Source organism: Aythya ferina, assembly GCF_964211825.1.
Source record: "Aythya ferina genome assembly, chromosome: 2".
NCBI classification, from domain to species: Eukaryota; Metazoa; Chordata; class Aves; order Anseriformes; family Anatidae; genus Aythya; species Aythya ferina.
Window position 1 is genome coordinate 116,788,420 of NC_140297.1, and position 24,726 is coordinate 116,813,145.

At 37.5% G+C, this 24,726-nt stretch overlaps 1 protein-coding gene across 2 annotated transcripts; it reads left to right on the top strand.

Moving 5' to 3' along the window:
• The first annotated feature begins 1,376 nt into the window (after positions 1–1,376).
• Positions 1,377–24,726, top strand: LOC311432404 (desmocollin-1-like). Of its 2 annotated transcripts, XM_084510834.1 has the most exons (17): positions 1,377–1,544; positions 3,713–3,797; positions 6,546–6,748; positions 7,204–7,329; positions 8,540–8,695; positions 9,587–9,731; positions 10,816–10,982; positions 12,591–12,725; positions 13,817–14,002; positions 15,414–15,673; positions 15,868–16,010; positions 17,236–17,451; positions 18,593–18,820; positions 19,257–19,378; positions 20,650–20,889; positions 21,541–21,586; positions 21,671–21,808. In XM_084510834.1, the coding sequence occupies exons 1-16, from the start codon at positions 1,506–1,508 to the stop codon at positions 21,574–21,576; spliced, it is 2,487 nt and encodes an 828-aa protein (XP_084366960.1). In that variant the 5' UTR covers positions 1,377–1,505; the 3' UTR covers positions 21,577–21,586; positions 21,671–21,808. The 2 variants fall into 2 exon arrangements, with proteins under 2 accessions (XP_084366960.1, XP_084366959.1); XM_084510833.1 differs by lacking the exon at positions 21,541–21,586 and having other exon boundaries at positions 1,378–1,544; positions 21,671–24,726.

The window sequence follows — 24,726 nt, forward strand, 5'->3', positions numbered from 1 at the left end:
TTGTGTGCTTATAGGAGTGCCTGGGGTGGGGATGCACCAGGTGAAGCTAACCGAAGGCCAGGGACACAAGGTTGATTCTAAAGAGAGATCAGGCATTACCAGTTCTCACACACAAAATTAAAATAAATGAATAAATGAAAACATCACAGACATTTTTTCCCCTGCTTCCTCTGAGTCTGTATGATGGAGCCTGGTGCAATGCTGTGTGTTTATGGTGCAACCATCTGCAAGGCCAAGCTGCAACGTCAACGTGCCATGCCATGGGATACTGCAGCACAAAGTTGTTAGCATCATGCATTGGCTATCACAGCACCCCACACCCACGGAACTGTTGTAATCCACCTCACACCTGGGATACACTTGTTTGTAACCAATCCATAGGCATGTACCCTATGGATTACCCACACGACTAAAGGGGAACAATACTGCTGTTTCAGCCATTCCAGCACTTCTCAACCTCCTGATGGTTATGTCCCTCCATACCTTCTTGCCACGTTATCAGTGGTCTCTTACACTTCCTGACTCTATCAGGTCATCGACCCCCCTCATTTAGCTTGAATCAGTGAGAAACTGTATGGTGCAAAGGCTGTATAAAGATTTTTTTTTTTTTTTTATTCTCAATTGTGCATTTGAATGTAAAAAAAAAAAAAAAGTATTCATACATTTCTATTGATCCACCTAATCTCCTTCTTGAAGTGCTTTATTGCTGGTAGATTAATAATAATAACAAAAAGAAACACAACTTCCTGCTCAGGCTGACAAGTCTTCAAATCCATACTGCTTGGAAAGCAGTGCGCAACCAAATTTCTTTCATTCATCTGAAACTAGGTGAAAAAAATGGTGAAAATAGGTGATCCTGCTCGGCAGGGGGGTTGGGCTAGATGATTTTCAGAGGTCCCTTCCAACCTCGGCCATTCTGTGAAACTGCCGCTCGGAAAAGACGCCTGCAACAGGTGAGCTCATCTGGTTTGAAAGAGATAGGAAAAAAAAAATAATAAAAGGAGAGAGGGAGAGAGACGAAAGCCAAATCCGTCCGGAAAGAAAAAAGTTAACCGCCTAGAAATCCTCAAGCAGCCCTGCCGGGAGCCACTTGCGCGCAATCTGCGCACAACTTGCAACCCGAGTTTCCCCGAGGCGCGTCTCCGCGCTGCTCCGCGGCCAGGCGGGGCCGAGCGCGGAGGGAAGAAAGGAAGGGAAGGGAAGGGAAGGGAAGGGAAGGGAAGGGGCGCGGACAAAGCCGCGTAACGCCGCGCAGGTAGGCGGGCGGGGCCGGGCGGGGTGTCCCAGCGCCGTGCCCGGGACGGGCATTACCCAAAGAGAAGGAGGGAGGGATACAAAAAAAAAAAAAGGTAATTAAAGTCGCCGCTGCCGCGCGCGGTCCCACCCTCCCCACCGGCCGGCTCCTCTGCCAGACGGGAGGGGACCGAGGGAGACGGCTTTCCGCGCAGACACACCGCCGCCGCCGAGCACTCCTCGCCCCGCCGCGCAGCGCAGCGCAGCCCAGCATGGCCCCCGCCGTCCCCAGCCTCGTCCTCGGCCTCCTGGTGAGTGGGTCAGGGGCTGGCACGGGGCTTTGCGACGGTTCCGGCTCTGAAAGCCCCTTGCAGGCTTGGGATGGGGCTGGGGTTCCTGTCGGAAGGGGGGAGGTGCTGGGGCTGCGGTGTAGTGCGATGGAACTGGGCTGCGGTTGCAGGCACTGGTGCGGTCGGTTCGTGGGGGGGGAAAGCTGGGCACGGCTCGGTTTGGTTCGAGTGTCCGTCCGTCCCCCGCCTCCTCCGGGACCCCCAGCGCCCCGCCGCCACCTTCCCCTGCCTGCCTTCCCCCTGCTCTGCGTGGGTTGGTGTGCAGGAACCGGCTGCCGACAGGCTGATGCCGGAGAGAGAGCGGCGGAGTTAATTTTTATTTCGTTTTTATGACTGTCTTTCTTTTATGGATGAGTGGAAGTAATTTTTATTCCCCCCCCCCCCCCCCCCCCTCCCCTTTATTATCACTGCGTTCTTAGAACGAAGGCAGAGAGTACTTTGAGCTCTGGAAAAAAAATAAATCAGTAGCATCGAATCACTGATTTTATTATTTTTGTGTCATTAGATATGTACATTTTAATGAGTGTTACTATTCCAGATGTGGTATGCGTTCTTGCCTTGCTAAGTTATTCATAATAAAACCCAAAGAAACCCAAATGAGTTTATTCATTCATCTAATTGAAAAGAAGACGAAATTCCCCTGTCAAGTAGGGGGGAAAAAAGCCTGCACACACCCAAACCTAAAAAAAACCTAAGGTGTCGTCTTAATATAAAGTGAATGGACATCACAACTTTTTTTTTTTTTACCTTGCATCTCCTTATATCTTGATATTCGCAAATATCCACTACTTAAGTTTGTTTAACTCCAGCAGCTCCTCATACTGACATCAGACTACCTTGGCATTACTGATTCAGGAAATATCTTAGAACAATGTAGTGAAGTTGTATGACTTTAATAGTTTATAGATTTAAACAGTAGCTATCAGGAGAGAAGGTTTTATTAAGTATCTTTCAATAAGGAAAATGCCTTCGAAGACATAAGCAAGGATGTTTAAAGTGTTGTGTGTATACGTGTTTTTATCTCTTTGTATATATATGTAAGAAACAGTATAAACTGCTTTTATTATGCAGACACAGCATTTAAATTGCTTTAATGCAATCGTTACACTCCACATTTAAACTCAATCTTTTACCTGATCTTAGTTTTTGTAAAGATTGCTAATGCCCTTAAAGATCTTTTTATTTAAGTATTAATAACTCATTTTCAGAATTTCCATTAGCTATTTATTTCTTTATACCTTTAATCCTAAAAAGATGTGCAAAATAAAGTTGAATTTCCTTTTTGCTAGACTTTCATCCTGAAAGAATAAATGTGCTTAAAAGGATGAATATATTTATTTACATTTTCTTTTTATTTGTTTAATTGGCTGTGTGATTTTTGGATTAAAAATTTAAACATATGGATAAAAACTAGACAGAAGGTGTATATCCACACATGCGGAATCTGAGGTCAGGACTAAATTAGTCTGTGCTGAGGAGTATCTTTGTACTTCTATGATTCTTATAAGAAGTTCTGGTTATCTGGATAATGCATCATTTGAATTTTGAGGAGGACCCCGTTTTGTAACTGGTTTTATGGGAGTGGACTGCTGTCATGCACAGTGTTTTATTTATGTCATATCTAATTGCTGAAGCTAGATTTAACCAGTTTAGAATGTACTTTGAAGATGCAAAGCGATATGTAAGTGCAAGTGTCGTCATGTGGTCTTAATAAGACACTTGTCCCTTTAATGTTAGGCATCGGCAAGGTTTTTCCAGATGGAATTAGATGGGTTGAACCTTAACGCTCCGGGGCTTTGGACCTAAATTGACCAGGAGTGCTATTGGAGGAAGCACACTGTGCAGTTGTACTTTATGTTTACAGGAAAGTAGGCGACATCTTGTCTAAGAAAAGTCTCGCTGCTGTCAGTGCTGCCGTGATTTTAGAAAAAAAACACCATTGTGTTGCATGGTACCTGTCTTTTTGGCTGAAAGGTGCTTTCTGGATCTTTTCTCTAGCTCCTCTTTCAAAAAAACAAACAACAACAAAACAACAACAAACAAAACAAAGGCAGCTTCAGTAACAGTAGTTATTAGTCAAAATATCATGTAATTATTTCTTTTTCCTAACTTTGTTATTTGTTTTCTAGGTATTGAGTTTATGCTGTGATGCTTGCAAGAAAGTCATTTTTCATGTTCCTTCTGCATTAGAGGCTGGCACATTAGTTGGCAGAGGTGAGAAACTGCAGGATGCCCATCGTAACAATAAAGGATTGTACCTTTTCTGGAGAGGCTGTTCACAGTAGAAGAGTTTTTTTTTTCTTGTTTAATGGAATGAATGGATGACTGGACAGGCTGTTAAATAGCTGGATCAGCCTTTTTATGAAGGATACGCCCTGTATTTGTTACGGGTTTGAACACTGACTCTTCGCATCCATTTGACTTTTGTGTAAACAGCTATCGTCAGCTTGCAGTATGTGCTTTAAAACTAGAATGAGAGAGTTTAATGTTCTCAAAGTTTGGAGTTCTTAAGCTTAGTATTTAAATACATGGCTTAATATTCCAAAGCGTACCTATAAACCACAGAGTCATATGAAGAAGTCAATAAGTCATTTGTATAATGGGAAAGGAAAAAATAAGACAACGCACACAACCAAAGCACCCAGAAGCTGCTGCTGTGTTACCAGTGTGAAATACGGCTGTGACTTCTCAGCTGTGGTGGGGTGCTCAGGGCACACGAGGAGACGAGCTGGAAAGGTATCCTGCATGCACACCAGTCTGGGAGAGTGCTCCTGGCTGGCTGGGTTGGTCTGTCAAAGTAAAGTTGATAGAGAGGCAAAGGGGACACCAAAAAACACCCAATCTCATTTTTTTTCCGGTCTTTGAAAGGCAGCTTTTAAAGTCAAGGTGGGGGAGCTGTTATGTCCTGTGCTGCCTGAGACTGAATTTGAGGCTGCGGAGGTGCCCTGTGTCAGTCTCAGGAGAGCAGAAGTGCATGCCGCAAATTCCTACAGAAAGAACAAAACCAGTACATTTGTAGTTATTCATAATACAAGTGGTTAGAAAATTTAGCTCTAAAATTGAAAGCTTATTGACCTTCCTGTTAAACTTTAAAGGTCACAGATGTTTAAGTTTTTGCATATTCTCAATATTTCTCTGTTTAAATAAATGAAAATTTTAAGTAAAACTTCTTATTACAGTGTTGTGAAAGAAATTGCGTAACACTGAACTTAAACTTTCCAAATATTTAATGAAGGCTATATAGCTTGAATGGCATTCCCTAAACATTTATTAAGAAAGGGTAATACATTTTGCATTGATATCAGGGATCACAGCATGACAACGAAATGAGTCATGATTTTTCTTGTTGTTAAGAGATTTTATATGTTTCTGACTTATGCGATATAGACAAGAGACTGTAAAGAAAAAGATCCCACAAAGGTATGACATACTGAGCATAATGTTGACTCACATAATGATCGCAAACAAAATCTCCATTCTGGTATTTTTGGAAATACAGTGCTCTAATGTGCAGCAGTGCTATAATATGTACCTTAAAGTGAGGGGGTGATAATTCTGTGCAATACTATATTATTTTTTTTTTCACAGATTGGCAAGGGAGAGGAGTCACTGCTGCAATACTATAGGAAGTATTGCAGTTAAAAGAAAGGCTTAAGAAGAGGGAGAAAGGAGAAAAAAAAAAGCCATATTTAAAATTATACTTTCCATCAGTCTTTGCATTGTTGAAAGATAAATGAAATTTCTTTTATTAGAAATATCATCTGCATACATAGGGTGAAATTTTGAATCTAACCTGGAATCACTTGGCTTTTGTGCCCAATTTTTTTTTTTTTTTTTTTTTTTTTTTTTTTTTTTTTTTGTAACAAGACCCAGTATACTATGATACCACTGAAGAAGTATTGAAGTATCTAGTACATAGTTCTCTTTATTTTAAAGCCTTTTGGTTTTGTACATACACACACGCACAGAGCACTTTGGAATTTATTAAGAGAAGGAAAAAGATATTTGACTTGGAAAACATGACACTAATACCTCCATGTACTCTGCAAGGGTGATTTGTGTATAGTTTGGACCTCTGGCCTGCATCTTTTTTAGGGTGCCAAATAATTATTACTTAGTGCAATAGTGTGACGGTGCTGTTGCAGTTCATTATGATTATCCTGATTTTGCCCCCCCCCTCCTTCCCCTCAAACTGTAGTGAAGAATTACACTCTTCAGTCAAACCAGTGAGAAGTGTATTAAAATTTATTCAAGCCACAAGTTTATAGCAAATGCAATAAAAATACTGAATAAAAAAAAAAAAAAAGGAAGCATGCTGACCTTACTTGGTACTTCCTGTCAACCCTGTGGGACTCTGTCATGCATATATTTTAAAAATGTCAATCATTTGTTCTAGAGTTAGTCCTTATCTCTCTGATCAGTCTGCCTCATAATTTAAAGGCCTTTGTCCTCCCAAGACTTCTAAATCACATAGAACCAGTCAGTGCTTTCCTCCTGAGGGCAGAGCTTCCAAGAAGTAATAGCTCCATTGGGAATTTGCATTAATTAATCATCCTCACTGATTTTGTGGGGCATGGAGCACAAGACAAATATAATACCTACTGATCCACTAATGAGCGTGTCTGCAGTGCTTACTGCATTTAAACGTATAAGTTTATTTCTGATGCTTCAAGAATTCCACCAGTGAAATGGTGTCTTTTTGAAAGATAGGCATGAAGCATCCATGTCCTTTAGGAGATACTTTTATGAATGCAATAGTGGAAATTCAAGTAAACTTGGTCAAGTCTGAGTGCATAATTGGGTGCAAGAATCTATATTTGTGGTGCTTACTTAACGAATGACCTAATTTAAAAAAGCTCCAAATGCCAGTAAATATCATTTTAAGTTTTAATTAGTGAATGATTTTTCACTTCGAGAGGTATGTTATCATTTCATTTATTGTTTACGTCTCTTTTCTTACAGTTAATTTGAACGAGTGCCTTCAGTCTGCAGAACGTATCAGTTCCAGTGATGGGAACTTCAAAGTTCTGGAAGATGGCTCTGTATATACCACATCTGCTGTTTCTTTCTCTGATGAGAAAAGGACTTTTACTATATTACTTGAAGATATTCAAAAACACGTAGAAAAGAAAATACATGTCAATTTGGTGACGGATGAAAAAAAGGTGGGCTTCTAATTCCAAGGTCCCTTCTTTATTTGGGTGCAGTTTTACAGAGTACAATTTGACGTTGGGTGGCTGTAGATGAATTTTTAGAATTCAGGCAGAGTACTCTTCTGTGTTTTTTTTTTTTTTTTTTTTTTAATTTTTTTTTGGTAGCAGTTGTGATTACAGTGTGGGTTAAATCAACAGACTTCCATTCTGAAATGGGAGATGCTATCAAGGAGCTTAATCTGGAATGCCAAGAATTTTAAAAGCCATATTTGAGGCATCCAAGCAGATTTTATTTGTGCAAATTATTACAATGAATGAAAATCCTCTTAGAATGCTACAGGAGGAATGAAGATCTTGGAAAAACAAATGGTCAGTGGGGAAAAATGGTGGGGAGATGGAAAAAGCAAGGACAAGAGTTGGGCAAAAATGTACACAGTTGAGTATATTCATATATCTTTATCTTCTAGAACCAGGCACAGAAGACCAGGCAGGCTAGAGATACAGTTCTAAAGCGAACCAAAAGAAGGTGGGGCCCTATTCCATCTGTTATGATGGAGAACTCACTTGGACCTTTCCCACTACAAATTCAACAGGTATATTTTAGATGGATCCTACTTCTATGGCACAAGCTACTTTTCTATGTGACTGTTATGATTTATGAAGAATGAAGTGAGCTGTCTTCTATTCTCCACTGATGCCATTCTTGCTATTACACCCATCTTGTTCTGTCCATTATATATCTTCTGATCTCATACATTAAATAACTTGTGATCGTAGTAGTTGGGATGAACTGGAAATGTGTAAAAGTTGTAACAAGGAGGAGGCATACTATGAGAAGAGAGCTATTATGCATGGAGGTCAATGAAGTGTGTAATTTAAAGAAAAAAAAATCCCAAAACAGTGCTTAGAAAAAGATTGCATAGACATGGGGGGTAAAATTTTACCTACTTGTCTATATCCTTTTTTGGCATTTGTGATGTATACCTGTAGAATTTAAGACTTAGTATGGCCTATGCTATTAGGAAAAATTCTTACAGTAAGAAAACAAGTAGGCGTGAAAGAGAAATGCAAGAACTACAGTTATCATGGATGCATCTAGCCTTCACTAGATTACAGAGTGGCTGGTAGCAGATGTGTAGAGACAAGTGTAATAACAGAGTCTGTACAGAGCAATCATTCTACTAATCTTATCTTCCTAACTTCTGGCATTTGGTAGGTAAGGAAAGTATTTGGGGAGGGGGTTGTTTACAAGTAGATAACTGCTGATGTTACCTCCTCAGTGCCTGTAACGAGATGCAAAGAGGTTATCTGAATTGGCATGTCCCTGGACTGTGCTATAGGTTGTTTTCCTTTTCTTTATTTCTTCCTTAATTTTTCTTCAGTAATTATAAGCCATATTCTCAGTGAGTGCACTGAAACCAAAATCTTTTGAACAGAGACAAAATAAGAAGCTGTCTGTATCTGAATGTGCCTTGTACGTGCAGCATTCTAGAGAAAGTAGATTTTAAAATTAGATTTTTCTATGCACACTTGTTTCTTTAATTGTTCAATAATGCTGAACAATTTCTAAATTTGAATTAATTATCCCTTCTCATGCACCCGCATTATAAAGGAATGCAGTCACAAGGCGAGCTGTTCTATTCTGTGAAGCTTAAGATGATAAAGAAGTAGAAGTAAATTAAGTTTTATTTTTTTGTTTTTGAAAAGTTCATGCTTCTGCTATATGTGATCATGAAAAGGAGGAATAATGTATGAGAATGATGCTGACATTTTCCTTTCCACTTAAAAATTCATCCTTCATAGGTCCAGTCAGACACTGCTCAGAACTACACCATTTATTATTCTGCAAGTGGACCGGGAATTGATCAAGATCCAAAGGGTTTGTTTTACATAGAAAGAGAAACTGGAAATATCTTTGCTACTCGTGCAGTAGACCGCGAACAGTATCCAAGCTTCCAGGTATAGGCTTAAATTGTGTTAAGTATAATTTTTTTTTCCTGTCATGCACATGTTTGAAAGTTGGAATATGGAGGAGAAAGAAACCAGACTAGATCTATAGTTAGCTGTCTGTTTAGAGTAGTATCTCTGGTCTTTGAGAGAGGAAACCAGTGACAAATATCTGGTTATGTAGATCTTGAGAGGAGTTTTGTTTTTCACTGCTTAAACTCTAATTACAACAGTAATGACAGTGAGCTACTGCATTTACATCACTTCTGGGAAGAATTTGAAGTTATCCCAGAGTTTTTCAGGGAGGGCAGAAAAGGTCTGCATAAGAAACAGATCACAAACTCCAGCCAGCTATATTTTTCGAGCCTGTTTTTCTCAAGCTGCTGTCTTTGTATTTTATTAATAAGGTACACTGCTCTCTCTACTGGCTGAGAAGTGTAAGAAGGCAGTTAGTAAAAATAAACAGCTTCTCAATAGTGAGGTAACTTGCAATACCTGTTATTGCATTTCATCAAAGTATGGCGATTTATTACTATTCTTGATTTTATTCTAAATAGTAGTAATTGCATCTAAATTTTTGGTAACGCTGATGTTGTTTCATAGACACCTCAAAAAATTGTGTTCAGGAGACTTGGAAAAGATGTTTGACAAAGTTGGGGGGGGAAAGGGAAAGTGATTCAAATACTTCTAGTAAGGTGAAAGATTGGGAAGCAGTTACAGTTTTTGTGCAGCTGTCATCATTACATACTGGTCACTTCCCCTTCCATGTGGCTGAAGAGTCTCGTCTTGAGAATTGTGTGCATGACACTGTGTCATTTTGTTGACTCCTCCACCAAACTGAAAGTATAATAATACCAAATGGTGTTCAAGTATGAAGTGAACTACTGAATTTCTGTTTTACAGATCATTTGCTTTGCAAGCACTCCAGATGGTTATTCACCAGAGGTACCACTTGTGCATACAATCAGGATAGAGGATGACAATGATAATGCTCCATATTTTACACAGGATGTCTTTGAGTTTTGTGTCCCTGAGAACTCCAAGCCTGGTAAGAATTGTTTCAAACCGGTGAACACATTCACTGTTACTCAGCTCAGTTAAGTACCAATGTGATACTGACATTTTTCAGTGGGATTTCCTGAGTAGTGTTTCTTTACAGTGGAGGCTGAATTTTCAAAGGGCAGCCCACGATTTCTTAACTATTAGAGATTTCAGAATGTCATCTCAATAATAGTGAAAAATAATGTGTAAAACAAATGCTTTAAAACGGAGATGATTCGGTGTTCTTAAAGCAGGTTAAGAAATTCAAAACATTTCATTTTATCCAGAATTGCTGCTCTGCATTAAATGTTTAGATCACAAAGAACAAAACAGTTTTCAGGAAACTTATCTGTTAAAAACTATGTTGGCAGTATTCTAAGGTCTAAAACACTTTTGAATAAGCCTACAGTGTGTATCCAATGTGTTGAATTAAGGTAGGATGTTTCCTGGTTAGGGAGGGGAAGATAACACATGAAAGGCTTGTTTCTGCCCGTACCCATGGACAGGTAGGGATTTGCCTGTTGCTGACTTCACATGTCAGTTTAACAGAGGAGAAAAGTGGTGAGACAGGTGGGGTATAGAGAACAAGTAATGGAAAAACAGTGTTTTACCATTCCTCACCATCTCTTAGACTAGGGGTGCAGAGTGAAGAGGGGTCTAACTTGCTTTACAGAGGAGGCAAACTGCCTTCACATTCACGCCCAAAGCACCAGTTGCTTTTCTTTCTCTGAGCTCCTCCACTTTTGATTGAGTGAGTTACGGTTTCAAAATGAAGTCTAGAACCACTCGGGCTGGGGATGCAGGAGAGCAGCAAGCCCCAAGGGGCGGTGCTGCAGTTTGGACTGTGTCAGAGATCACTGAACTTCCTCCTCACCTTCCCTGGCAGCTCCTCTTCATCCGTATTTGGGATGTTCAGTTAGAAGTCATTGACAGAAACTCTAGCTGAAATCAAGGCTTCTAATATTTCTCTTGATTATTCTTTCTGTTCATTTGACAGATGCGATACTATTTAGACATAAATATCTGTTCAAATAATTTTTGCCTATTTATAGATTTTTCTGGAATTTAAAATTGCTATGTTGTATTCACAGGTGTAATTGTTGGAACGGTGACTGCAGAAGACAGAGATGAGCCTTCAACTCTGCATACTCTGTTGAGATACCGCATTGTGTCACAAAACCCACCAATAATCCCAGCATTTTCATTACATGGTGAAACAGGTGTCATTACTGTACTATCACCACAGCTGGATCGGGAGGTGATTTTTTTTGAAGCTTATTTAGCTGTGAACACTGGTGCACACAGCTAACTTCAAACTGAATTCCTGTCATGGGAATCATCAGATAAAACATTTCTGTTACCGTTTGTGTTTCTCTCTCTGAGGAGCTTCCAAAGCTTACAACAGAGCTGGTCCAAAATCTTTCTGCATTTCTACTGTTTTCTAGCTAAACTTGGCAAGGGGACTGTCTGCTAATCCTGTTTGACACCAAGCATCTGTCTCTGGATTCCTACTCTTTCTCTGTTCATGAATCCCATGGCTGATGTTTCCTCCCAGTCAATATCCACTTGAGGTGTTCCTTGGTTATTTACAGGGTAGATGATCCATCTTTTCTGGAAGTAGTCTGTCATTCTGCACTCAATAGAAATATCTCTGATGTATAAAACCTGAACAATAATACAGTGTTTCTCAAAACATATGCACAAACCATTTATTGTTATCAGATAACTTTCAAGTAAGAAGATAGAGGAGATTTTAGTTTTTATCATGTTCAATGTTTTGTGGATAAAAGGTCATGTGAGTGTTTACATTAGAAAAACTGACAGGCACATGTAATTCAAAACAATATTTCTTGGATAAGACATAGTAGAAAATGGGTGCAGGCATATATTTTTTTAGGATAAAAATAATTGTATTCTGGAACGCTTAGTCATTTCATGGCCGAAAATTCGCCTTAATGGTGAGTTGCAAAATTGTATGCTCAGGGGTACATCACTAAGCTTCTTTAGCAAGAGAAAAATGCCATAAATGAATATCACCATGACTGCTAGGGTCACAGAGACTACTGAGGGAAAGAAAACTTCAAAAATGAGTCCACTACCTGTCTTTTAAAGATAAACTTATGAAGTGGAACAGGAGCTTTCTTTTCTCCACCCAGGAAACCTAATGCTACTTCCAGTTATTCAGAACTGGATTTACTCTCTTGACTTTCAAACTCCCTCTTTTGTGTCCAGCTCCAGCTTCCCTAGGTTGTTCAGGTATTTGTAAGGCTAAGGAAAATCATTCTGCTGTTGCCATTCTAGTCACTGATTTGAGTGGGCTGCTTATTAGTGGTCCTGTAGGAACTGCTGAGGGCACCCTCCCTCTACATAATATATCCCAAACGGGCTGGTTGCAGGAATGTTCATTGAAATAACAGGGTGACGAAGCTTAATGAAAAGCAGTCATGGACTGAAGCACTTTATAAGTTGGAAATCCAAGAGAAAACTGCCATACCAATGGGGAGGGTGAGAGAAGAGGGATTGGGAGGATGGATTAGGGGATGAAAGCACATCATCTGTGTCTTCCAAAACATCAGATACTGGAAAACAAAGGTGTCTGTGGCCATTGTGGGGAGCTTTGATACTGGGTATAGCTTACAAGTTAGTGACAGGTGCCGAACTCAGTGCTGCTTAGCCACTGAAAAATATTTTACTTTTTTTCCTTTTGGAAGTATAGGAAAATAGCTCCAAAGCAAACTCATATTTTGTAGGGGACAGTGATGAGTTTGGAGCAGAGTTGGGGAACAGGAATAAAACATTTATTGCTGTGTGCAACTGATTAAAAAAAAAAACGTGTCAAACTTCTGTATGCTTTTATTCTTTTCAGCTGGTGTCCACATACACTTTATTTGTTGAAGTGAGAGATATGGGAGGTCAACCTTTTGGTTTGTGCACTACAGGAACAGTTGTCATTAAAATTGAAGATACAAATGACAATGCACCAACTTTTAAACAGATACAAGTAAGTTTTCATAAATTAAGTGCATGTAAAGAGTAAAATATATAAAAACATACCACCTTTCTAATATCCCCATGGGCACTCCCTCAAGTATGATGCCTAGTGCCCCTAGACAGTTCATGCCAACACAGAACTTTGTGAACATGGTTGTTGTGTTATTTGGTAGTTAGACCTATTGCTATATTAGTTGTTGTGAGTCAACGGCCTTATTGGGAGAAAACAAACATTATTAATTAATTTGCTTCTGCGATATGTTATCTTAGAAATCCTGTAACTTAACCATTTTGGGAAGGGGACAGATTCACTCTGAAGCATTCCATGAGCCAGTTATCTTTGACCAGCTTTTGGCTAATTGTGTGTTGTTAATGTCAGTGAAGTAGATGCAAGGATTTCATTGAGAATTTCTTTGTTATTCTAACTCTTTTTCTATACATGAATAGTATTTGAACCACTTCTTTTTCAACAATAGCTATAAATCAGCCTTGTGTCTTTGCTTACTGCAGCCATCTAAATTATCTTCCCTTCGTTCACATTTTAACTTAAAAATTGCTAGCTCTTTTTTTATTTTTTATTTTTTCTGTCCCCGAGGAAACAAGGGCCTAGGTTAAGGGCCTAATTGCTAGGTTAATTTCCCTTTTTAGGACAGATTATATCTCAATAAGCATATATACAGCTAAAGTGCTGTGGGACGCTGGTATGAACCATAACCCATGGCCTCTTCTTAATGCTGTGCCTTGATGACGTTGTACGCAAATTAGCATCTGCAGCTGATTTTAAACAAGTGAGCTGTGCTAATTTACCATTCCTGGAAGGAGAATTCCAGGCTTCATTATGTCATTGATAGCTGGGAAGTAAAAGAGAGCTATGTTGCCTGGATAGAGTTCCTGTTTCAGTCAGGGTATAAGGGAAGTATGGGGGAAATACAGTAATACATTGAAATGTACAAAGTCAACATGCTAGCTTGGTAAATTGGCTCCTTAGGTTTAACTGCAGGATTGTGGTCTAAAGGTTTAAATACAGTTGTCTTCACTCTTGAATTGTAGAATGGCATTTTCTGATTTAAGTTGATTTTTCGTTCTTTTGATACTTCCAAGTATGAAACACAAGTGGAGGAAAACAAAGTGAATGTAGAAATACTGAGAGTTTCTGTTCTTGATCTTGATGAACTTGGTGCACCTGGCTCCACAGCTGTATATGAAATTATAAGAGGAAATGATGATCGTTCCTTTGAAATTACAACAGACAGAAACACAAATGAAGGAATACTCTGTGTTGTTAAGGTAAGTGAAAATGGGACTGCTAGAGCAAAATTTGTGTCTTCAGGTGTTACTTTTTAAAACCAATAACCTAGAACTAATTTTTATTCAAAAAATATCTCTATCAGGCATATCATGCTTTACTCCTATTCTGAACTCTATTCTAAGCAGACGAACACACTGCAAATGAGGCTCATGTGTAATACATAACTGACAGAATTTGCATAGCTCATCTTCCAGACTATTCCTCTTTGTGTTCAGAAATCAAAAGTCTCCCTTTGCTTTATTATCCAGCTGAGCTTGGTGCTTTTTCCTGATTCTGCAGTTTGAATTGTTGAGACTTAGGGATGTAACTGAAGAATTTTTCACAGGTGAGATTTTAACAGAAGTGGGAGCATGGCTGAAGAGGGGAGTGAGGAGCACCTCCTCCAGCCTTGTTCTTTCTGGGAGTTGATTAAACTTATTACCTTGGCTTAAAACTATCCATGCTTTATTTTGCATGAGTTTAGGTAGTGAGTTTAGGTTTGCTTTTTTGGGTTGCAAAGGAGTCCATGTACATGTAAGAAGTTACTCTTATACCTGGTACTTTGCAGATGTAAGATAGAAGGACCACTCTACCTGGAATCCAGCACATACTTTTTGTCTTTTAGTGCCTCTTTTTCATTATCTGTTAAAACTGTGCAATAGCAGGTATCTTCTAAGGAGCAGAGAAAATTAATATTAACATTTGAACATGTAAGTCAGAAGGCTAAGCTACTAATATACTACTATTATTACTGCTAATATACTACTGCTACTATTACTACTACTAATATAATAATCCAGTTGAAATTTCATGTATTTGGTGTAACTCTGTAGTAGACCAGAGAGTATTGTAACTTCAGGCTATAAATAGGTTTACTGGCATAAGATGTCCTTGGAGGTAGTGTCTGGAGAATTACATATGTAGATACCGACTGATGAGCCCCACAAGTTAAGACACATTTCAAGTGGGTGAACTCTTATTAGGAAATAAATGTAGGTACTAACAAGAAAAGTGGTGACTTGTGCTGGAAAGAAGATATTCATAGCCTAAAATAATGGTCAGTTAGGTATGGGAGGAAAAAGTCTCAGGCCACGCTTAATTTTTATGTAAACTCTATTTGTGATTCACTAGCAGAGTATTCATCTGAAAAATATATAGTGATGCTGCTTACCTTATTACGGATAGTTCCTCAGGTCCTTTTCTTTGACTAATTTAGAACTTTGGGGTTTCTTTGCTTGTTTAAATCTTATCTCTTTACTGTGTCTCAAGCTGGATGTTCCAGAAGCTGTTGTCTTTTGTAAATGAATGTCATACAGTTTTACCTATTTAATAACTGTTCTGTGGAAACACTGCCCATCTTAGTATTAGCTTGAAAGAAGGAAAAACACACACAAAAAACCTGTGTTTCAGGGTCTGGACTATGAAGGCGCCAAGCAAAGGATCCTTGTGATTGCGGTCAACAATGAGGCACCCTACATGCTGGCACCACATTCACAACAAGTTGTCCAGAGCACCAGCACTGTTGTAGTGAATGTCTTAGATGTGGATGAGGGGCCCGTGTTTAAACCCTGTTTCTTCCGCATGGACGCTAGCGAATGTGATGAGGTTGGGACAAGTATTGGGAAATACCTAGCAGAAGATCCAGAAACTGGAAATAGTGAAGGCATCTGGTATGAAACAATGTTATCTCTAGTTTATTTGGAGTAAAGCATGGAGGGATACAAGAAGTGGGAATGTTGATGCCATGTGTGTGTGAACATAAATACCTGTATCTATGTATGTATGTGTATATAGGTATAAATATATGCATGTGTATATGTATTTGAGATTCTTACCTAAACACACAAAAAAATACTCTTAACAGCTACAAGATAGCACCTGGACAGTGTAATTGGATCAACATAGATGAAAAATCAGGTGAAGTCAGAACCATTAAAGCCTTGGACCGAGATCTAGGAGAAATGAAACGAGGTCAATGCAATATCACAGTCCTCGCAATAGACAGAAGTGAGTACTAAATGTTGTCACTGTTATATTTAGCCTGTAAAAGATGTTTATGTGCAATTTTAACTTAGGGGCAACTATACTGGTTCAGGTGAGAGGTGCATCCAGTGCATTGTCTTGCCTTTGGGATGACTATCAAATGCTTAGGGAATATTATACAGCAGGTCATACATATAAGAAAACAGGGCAAATTCTCAGTATTTTCGAGTTATCTGCTCCTACTTAAAGAGGGGTTTTAGTAACACGATTGTATTCCTTTCGTTTCATGACTAAATTTTTGTTTTAACTGATGGCATGTGATAGCCATAAAGTTGACAACAGAGAAAGTAGAGAGAATTTTTCAAAAATAAGTTGTCCTTGAAACTCTGTTTTCTCCTCTTCTTGGTGTCTTCTTTCTGGAAACCTTAAATTAAAAGAAACTAAGAAAAATTGTATTCGCTGCTATGTGGTACTGTGCTCTTTTCCTCAGTAGGTCTATGTTCTGTAACACTGTTCACATTATATATTGCTGAGGTGCAGAGCTCTTACAAATTACTCTCATTATAAGCTGTTGACTCTCAGTTTGGCTTAGCCTCCTTGACCCTGTATTTTTAGGGTCCTTGTCCTAAAGGAGGATGAGACTCCTTTTAGACAGTATGCGTGCCCACATAGATATGTAAGAACAATAAAGTATGTTCTGTCCACGTACACAAGATGTGGAGCTTTGGAACCTTTTCCTTCTGTATAGCTCTTTCTCTTTGTACCAATACACATTGGTGCATTTAACTGTGACCATATTACACTGCTGAAAGTAAATGATTTTCAAAGCTAGTCAAGGAGTTTCAGTTTGGGATCCTGAACTGCATAAAAGTGCACACTTCATGAACGTGCAGCTGCAGACTTTCTTTTAGCTGCTTTGTCTTTTCTGTTTCTTTTCCTTCCTTTACTCATTGTTGCAGAGTTTTACTTGAGGACAACACATGAATAGGAGGAAACAGGCTGCAGCACTTTCTTCCCTGTCACCTGAAAAGATGAGTTCCTTCCTAAACAAATACAAGAACTCTGCAGAAGCAGCCAAAAGAAAGCTATGAGAAGTTCCTATCTGCTTTTGGCTAAATCAGTAGTTTCTTTCCACCTTAGTTCTTAACCTGGATATTACAGTTGATGATAGTCATGAAAATTGGGACTAGAAATAAATAAAAGAATGAATGTTTGACTATTTTTACCATTTAATTCGTTTATTTTATAGATGGCAAAACAGGCACGGGAACTCTGCAAGTTGTCATCCAGCCTTGCAACAGGAATTTTCCACGAATAATTAAAACTGATTATATAATGTGCAGAGACAGAAAACCTATCTGCCTCACTGCAGAGGATGGTGATATTGCTTCTTACAGCATGCCTTTTGTATACCGCGTGACTGACCGTAACTTGGCTTCCTCGTGGAAGATAACACGACACAACGGTATGAGACTTCCTCCTTAGTTAGCTGTAGGTTGCCAGAGGCAGCTGTGGGACATCTGCCTTGGGTGGACTGTGAGATCCCCCTCAGCTTACCTGGGTCAGAAATCAGCTGCTGTCTGACATTGTGATGTAAAAAGATTGTGTGTGAGAACAAAAATCAGTGTATTAAATTAGATAAACACCTCTGGAATAGAAAGTATACATTCATACTTTCATAACTTGTACAGAATTTAACAATGAAATAGCCAATACTCCAAATAAAAGTACAGCTTTTTTGAGGCTGCTGTTACAGTGAAGGACTGGGAAATGGAAACTTTACCTCAAATTGATTAGAGCCATTTTTTTTCCTCACTACTGCTGACAGCCAGCACATTTTAGGTGAAACAGAGATGGATTAAAAAACAAACAAACAACAAAAATACAACACAACAACAACCCCCAAACATTACTATCTCTCTTAATATGCTTATATTAATTTTAAGTATTTTCATAGAAATAGATGAAGGATTTGCTAGAAAAGAATTAACTGTTCCCTAAAATTCACTGATACAAAGTTATAGCTGGTAGTGGTTTCCTGGTGGGTGCTAGATGAGCATCAAGAGCAGCATATATATTTGCTACCATGTTGTCATATGTAGATAATTAGCCTGAAAAGGATCCAATTCTGAAGTGTCTAGACAAACATGCACTAGTGAAAGGCAAAAGACAGCGAAGTCTGAGACTGAAGACATCTGAAAGTTTCAAGGTTTATACTAGGCAAATTAAAAAAAAAAAAAAAAAAAGAAATTAAAAGGGATGTACAATTTCATGTAACTCATCATAAAATAACCATTATGTACAAGATCATTGTACATAATAATTGATGTATGTATTTTTACAAATTATATTTTCCCCTTTAACAATGACTAGTGACCAGATATTTTACTAAGAAGAGCAGCACACTAAATGGATTTCACTTCCCACTGAATATAGTTATTCCCATTGGATATAGCAACAGAGATAAAGAATGGAAGGGGATCTGCATTGTTCCAATCACACTACTGGAAGTGCTTCTAATAAATGGCGTTGACAGTCTTTTTTAGTAAATGTAATTGGAGTTTCAGGCATTGTTAACAGTATAATTATTTTTGTCTTTTTTACAGAAAAGTCTGTGTATCTTTCACCAAGAGGTGATATTCCATTTGGAATATACACTATTCCTGTAACTGTGTCTGATAGATCAGGAAAGCAAGGAGTCACCCAAATAAGAGTTAACTACTGTAACTGTGTTGTTCCAAGTGAATGTGAAAGGATGCCTTTTCGCTCCAGCAGTGTTACTCTTGGTGTATGGGCCATCCTTGCTATGATCTTAGGATCATTACTCTTGCTGTGTAAGTATACTTCTTATTTTAATGTTGAGTGCAAAACACTTCATTTTTACAATTACCTGAGGATGCCCAACTCAAACTTGATTCATATAATCATAGAATGGCTTAGGTTAGAAAGAACCTTAACGATCACCTAGTTCTAACCCTCTGCCATGGGCAGGGATGCCACCCACTGGGTGGCATTGGGTGGTGGGCTGACCAGGGCCCCATCCAACCTGGCTCTGAACACCTCCAGGGATGGGGCATCCACAGCTTCTCTGGAGAGCCAGTTCAGTGCCTCACCACCCTCTAGAGTGAAGTATTATAGATTGTCTTTTTTAAAGATACTTCATGCTTAAGCATTTAAAAAGATTAATATAACAAAATTAGTTTTCAAACAAAATTAGATACCATTTTGAGGTAAAGTTCAGAGTATCTTCCTCCCTTATTTCCTCTCCAGTAATCCTGATTACAATCTGTGGTTGTTGTGGCTCTGGGGTAATGCGCAGGCATGTGACTGACGATTGTGCCAATCACAACTTAATCATTTCAAATACAGAAGCTCCAGGAGAAGAGGTGATGGTAAGTTGTCTGTTTCTTTCGATGTAGAAAGATATAATGAAGATTCTTGGTTTGCAAATATATGATTTAGTAAAGGAAATATGGAATGAACACAAGAATCATTGATGTGCTTTGCTATTTTACCAGACTCTGAAAGCTCTTACTTTAGGCAATCGTTTGTACCATATATATATTTAAAGATATCCTGTGGTTGTTATTCCAGGACCCTCAGCTGTTAATAATTCTTCTGAACTTTAACCGATTGGTTGGAAGTTTCAGGTGGATATTTTAATTGGTCTTGTAATTTTCAACAATGAGATGGAAGTTTACTCTTTGGCCCATGTTGAATATGTGCTCATAACAAAACATTGTTGCTGTTCCTTGGAGAAGAAATTTTTAATTTAGCCAATAATTACTTTAGGTCTCACAAGTACGATTTCTACTTTTCCCCCCAAAAATGAACCCAAGTATAGTTGATTTTTGAGTCAGTGGCAAAAGTATTGAACAGTCCACATCCACAAAATATGTTCTTGCTTTTGGTGACTAAACTGTTTCAAGATTCAGTCTGTCATGAACATAGTCCAGCCCAGGTCTGCATTCATATACAAGGACTTACCTCTTCATAATTTTTCCCTTCTCTGTCCCTCACTCCTTGGCTTTTGCTTCCTCAGAAAAAGGTTACTTTAAGAAACATTGAGTTAGCTTACATTAGAAACCAAGACAAACTATCGTAATTATGACAAATGTCAAATTTATTATTGCCTATGAAGCATAAAATGTAGTGCTGTTATAAATTGATGCATAATCTTTAATTTATATGATCCCATACTAGTTTTTCAATTTTTCATCTGGTATGCAGACTTAACGTAGAATAAAATAGAATGAAATTTATGAATATGACTATATATCTGGTTTAATGGGCCACAGGTTGTTGACTTTAGAAACCAAGTGTTATTTTGTGATATTTTGAGAAACTAACATATATGGATTATAGTGCGTCTTTTGTCAGGATAAAGATTCAGTTGTTGGGTCTCGTATCATATCTAATTGCAGATTATTGTTTTCTACTTGTCCTAATGTCCCTCTCCAAAGACTACCCATTGATTTTTATGTATAAAGTGGTAAGGATGGCTTTTTGTTCAAAATGTCACTGTGCAAAACTAAAAACTTGAGTTTTCAGTATTGACAGTTCCCAATTGCTGAATTTTACAAATGCAATAGAAATAAAAACAAATGAAAGGTTTCTCCACTATCACTCTTTTTATTTTATTTTACTTTATTTTTTTTTTTAGGATCACAATATAATTCCTCTACAAAATACAGCTGATCAAGTAGGATGTGGAATAAAAACAGGAGATCAACAAACATTTGAAATGGTAAAAGGAAGAGGTCATACCCTGGAATCAGTCAGGGGAGGTGGACATCAGACTCTGGGATCAGTCAAAGAAGGAGGAGGAGGACAGCCTGTGATGGACACATGTAGATACTCTTACTCAGAATGGCATAATTTCACACACCCTCGTTTAGGTGAAGTAAGTATTCTGACTCTCTAAGTTTTTTGGAGTGTAGGTTATGATCAGTGTATGCAGACTTCTCAAGGAAGACATGTTTTTGGGCTAGAAAGGTTTTTTTTTTGTGTGTGTGTGTTGTTTGCTGTTCTTTTCTTTTTATTCTCTACCTCTCATTTTGGAATATGACTTTCAAAAAGTCATCCTTTAAATATTTTGAGACTTAAGCATAAACGACTTTCTCTTGGCTTAAACTATAAGCAGTGTGCTATTACACTAGAGTATTTACACTAGAGTATTACACTAGAGTATTTACTTTCATTAATAATATTAGCCTTACTCACGTTTTTGTGAGTTTAGTTTGCTTTTATTCTAACTCCTTGCTCTGTACTAATTTAAGACCTTATATTTATCTTAGTTATGTAGGAATGTATGTACAGCATTAGAAATGTAGTTACCCCATGATTTGGAGATCAGAAACTCTACTTGCCTAACTAGTTAATGTAAGCCAGTCATTCAATTTTGAGTGGATTTTAGTTGTTTGACAGGCTATTTAAACAGGTTCTTCCTCTATTGTTGTTACATATGTGATTAGTAGAAATGATTTCTTTATTAAATATTTATATTCTATAGTCTTAATGATATAGACCAATCATGTGCATTTTTTATATATAGGAATCCATTAGAGGACACACTCTGATTAAAAATTAATCAATGAAAGGTAAATCAAAAGAAATTATTTTTATGCAATATGTTTAGGATAACAATTTAAGAAAATAATAAGCTGTGTTCTCTTCCTATGCAGAAGGTGCACCTATGCAGACAGGATGAAGAACAGAAGCATTCTGAAGATTATCTCCTTACATATAACTATGAAGGAAAAGGATCCTTGGCTGGTTCTGTAGGCTGCTGCAGTGATCAGCATGAAGAAGAGGCACTTGACTTCTTAGATCAGCTGGAACCTAAGTTTAGGACATTGGCAGAAACATGTGTTAAAAGATAAATGTGCCTTTCACAGTGCTGAAAAAAAAACCTGTAAATAAGTCCTACTTTTGTGATACTGGGTATTTTGGAATTGAATGCAACAGATTCTTCCACTGCTTGTTTTCTGGGGGAGAGGTTTATCAAAACTAATTTAGAGTGGTGAGAGTGTAAGTAACTCTTACGTTAAATGTATAGTAGATTTTTTTAGTCTCTACTAGACACATTCCATCAAAAGTAAGGGATTCAAACCATTTTTTCTTTAGACTATGTTCATATAGTAATGCTAGTTTCTTTTTAGATTACATTTCCTATTCTTTGTGATTGCTTAAAATGCAGAACTTAGTGCTGTTTATGATTGATTCAGCCTCAAAATTTTATTGTATTTAGCTTTGGAGAAGGAAAGCTTTTTTCACTCACTGTTTCTTTGTTTTCTTTTAATTCTGTAGAAATAAAACCAAAAATATTACTGGTGGATATCAAATACCTTGTTAATTTTCAACATAGATGAATGAAATATATATGAGATATTTCTCATTTTTCACACAAAAAATAACCAATGATTACATTATAAAATTTTATATTTTGATTGAAAATTAAATATATATATATTGTATATATGTAAAATATTATTCAAAAATATATTTTTCTCCTAATGGGTTGCTACCCATCAAACTTGCTATCCTAAGGGATTTATGGCATCAACACATAGGATATCAGCATTGTATGCGAGTATATATTTTTCTTATAAGGAAATGAGAGATGAAAAAAATCAGGAAACGGGGGTAACTATTGTACTTTACATGAATACAAGACAAGTCTCATGTTTACTTGACATAAGTTTGTACCTCAGTTTCTTGTGAGTTTTAACATGGTATCATTACAGAAATGAACATTGCCAAGAGTTTTGTCCAGCATAGCTACCACTACCTTTTTTACTTCTTTAGCTGCGGATGTCATGAGACTTTCTTTCCATAAGTAGAACTGACAGAAGATAGAGCCCAAATGGATTGAGCATGTACTGCATAATAACATGTTTCAAAGATAGCTCTATTTGAGACACATAAATAACACCAGGATAAAACGTCTCTTTAAAGCATATTATGTGGTGGTTGTAGAGGTATGCATTTTCACAGATCTCTGGCAGAAATCATCTGAATCCCATTTGTTGTTTTACTAGATCAAGCATACATATACACTATATATATATACACAAAACTCTGTAATATGTATTGCATATGACAGTAGTGTGAGCTGATTATTGTCATAAGCTATTTCTGGAATTCAGCCTCTGCTTCCCAAGTTTTGTATGTTTTTAATATTTGCACTCCTGGTTAAGTACTCCATCCTCTGCACTCTGGGAATTCTCTTGTGCCTTAAAAGAACGTCTTCCTGCCTATGAGAAAGACAAACTTGTGCAATCACTTATTTCTGTATCTGTATTTCTGCTTTTAGGATTTGCTTTGTAAACGTAAGCCTTTGGGAGATGCTCTTAAAAATTTACTGTAGCTTATTCTGTGTAAGACGAATTATTTTGTAACAACAAAGAGTCTCGCTACCCTCAAGTTCAGTGCACAGCTGTTGCTGACTTCCAGTGATTCAAGTTCATTCCAGATTATGGTCAGTGAAAACCCGTAACAGTATAAAAAATTAGTTATATTAAAACCTTCTTCCTTACACTGTAAATGGGCTTCAGACTATTTATGGTAAGATAAATCGTGGTTATTAACATTAAATGTATTTTATTTTTTGAAACTGGAAATGAACTACTTTCACTGCCAGCGAGTGGTAAGAGTGATGGTCACCAAGAGCAAAATTATAGATGAGAAACAAGGTGTTCTAGCTTATATTCTGAAAAAAACATGTTAACACTATTTCCATGGACACTGTTCTTCTTTATCACTAACATAAATGAGTTTTGCTGTATGTTTAGGCAGACCTGTGGCTGGTGCAAGTCAGGATGGCCTTGCTGATGTCAGTGGAGCTGTGCTGATTCATTCTGGGTGAAGATCTGTCCCCTACTGATTTCCTTAATTCTTTCTTGTCTTATATCTTCAGTTATTGGCTATACACTTTTTAAGGTAATGTTAATATCCTTTTTCCTCCCTTTTTATTATTATTATTTTTTTAGTTATAAACATCGTGTAATTCAGAAGGACCTAAGATAAATAACAGAAATGCACTCCTTTTGAAAATTACTTGAGGGTGGTATAGAGAAACCTCTAGAAATATGGTTTCTTTCCTTATACTAGTAGTGCTATTTGAAAGGAATAGACTACATTGATTTGAGCTTTAATGGGCTATTTTAAGTAGATGATTGCCAGCTGTCCAGCTCTGGAGTTGCAGTAATTTATTGAAAGCAAAATAATGTTTTCTACTCAAATTTACATTAGATATATTTTCTTTTTTTTCTTTTACATTTCAACAATCATAATTAGTTATATTCATTTTTTGTCTATTTTTAAACAAAGCACAAAGTTGGAATAACCCACTTGTCTGTCTTAAAAATTAATTACCTATTTTTGTAAAACTAAGAGTAGAAAGGTAATTGAGATGCTTTAAAAAGTGAGCTGTAAAAATACTGTTTTCTGTGTTATCTTCTAATCATGTGAATGGGAATTTGGCATAAAGCATTACAGTTTATAAATCCTAAGTACCAAATAAGATTTGTATAAAACTTACATTTTGAAATATTTCACTTGTATGATTCACTGTTTGTTGTCTTGAATCACCTTAAAAATTGTGAAAATTTGTTCTCTTCAACTAGATCACATCCAAATCATCTAGTTGTGTAAACAATATCTTAACATCATGTTCTAGGAATATTTTGTACAACAGTGATTAATAATTTTTTCAAAATAAAAGGAACTTCTACAAAAA

Bases quoted from the DNA above. Each gene is read 5' to 3' on its own strand.
- LOC311432404 (XM_084510833.1), top strand. From the start codon at position 1,506: ATGGCCCCCGCCGTCCCCAGCCTCGTCCTCGGCCTCCTG. The intron at 6,749-7,203 runs GTGGGCTTCTAA...TTTATCTTCTAG, and splicing joins TGGTGACGGATGAAAAAAAG to AACCAGGCACAGAAGACCAG. The intron at 16,011-17,235 runs GTGAGTACTAAA...TTTATTTTATAG, and splicing joins AGTCCTCGCAATAGACAGAA to ATGGCAAAACAGGCACGGGA.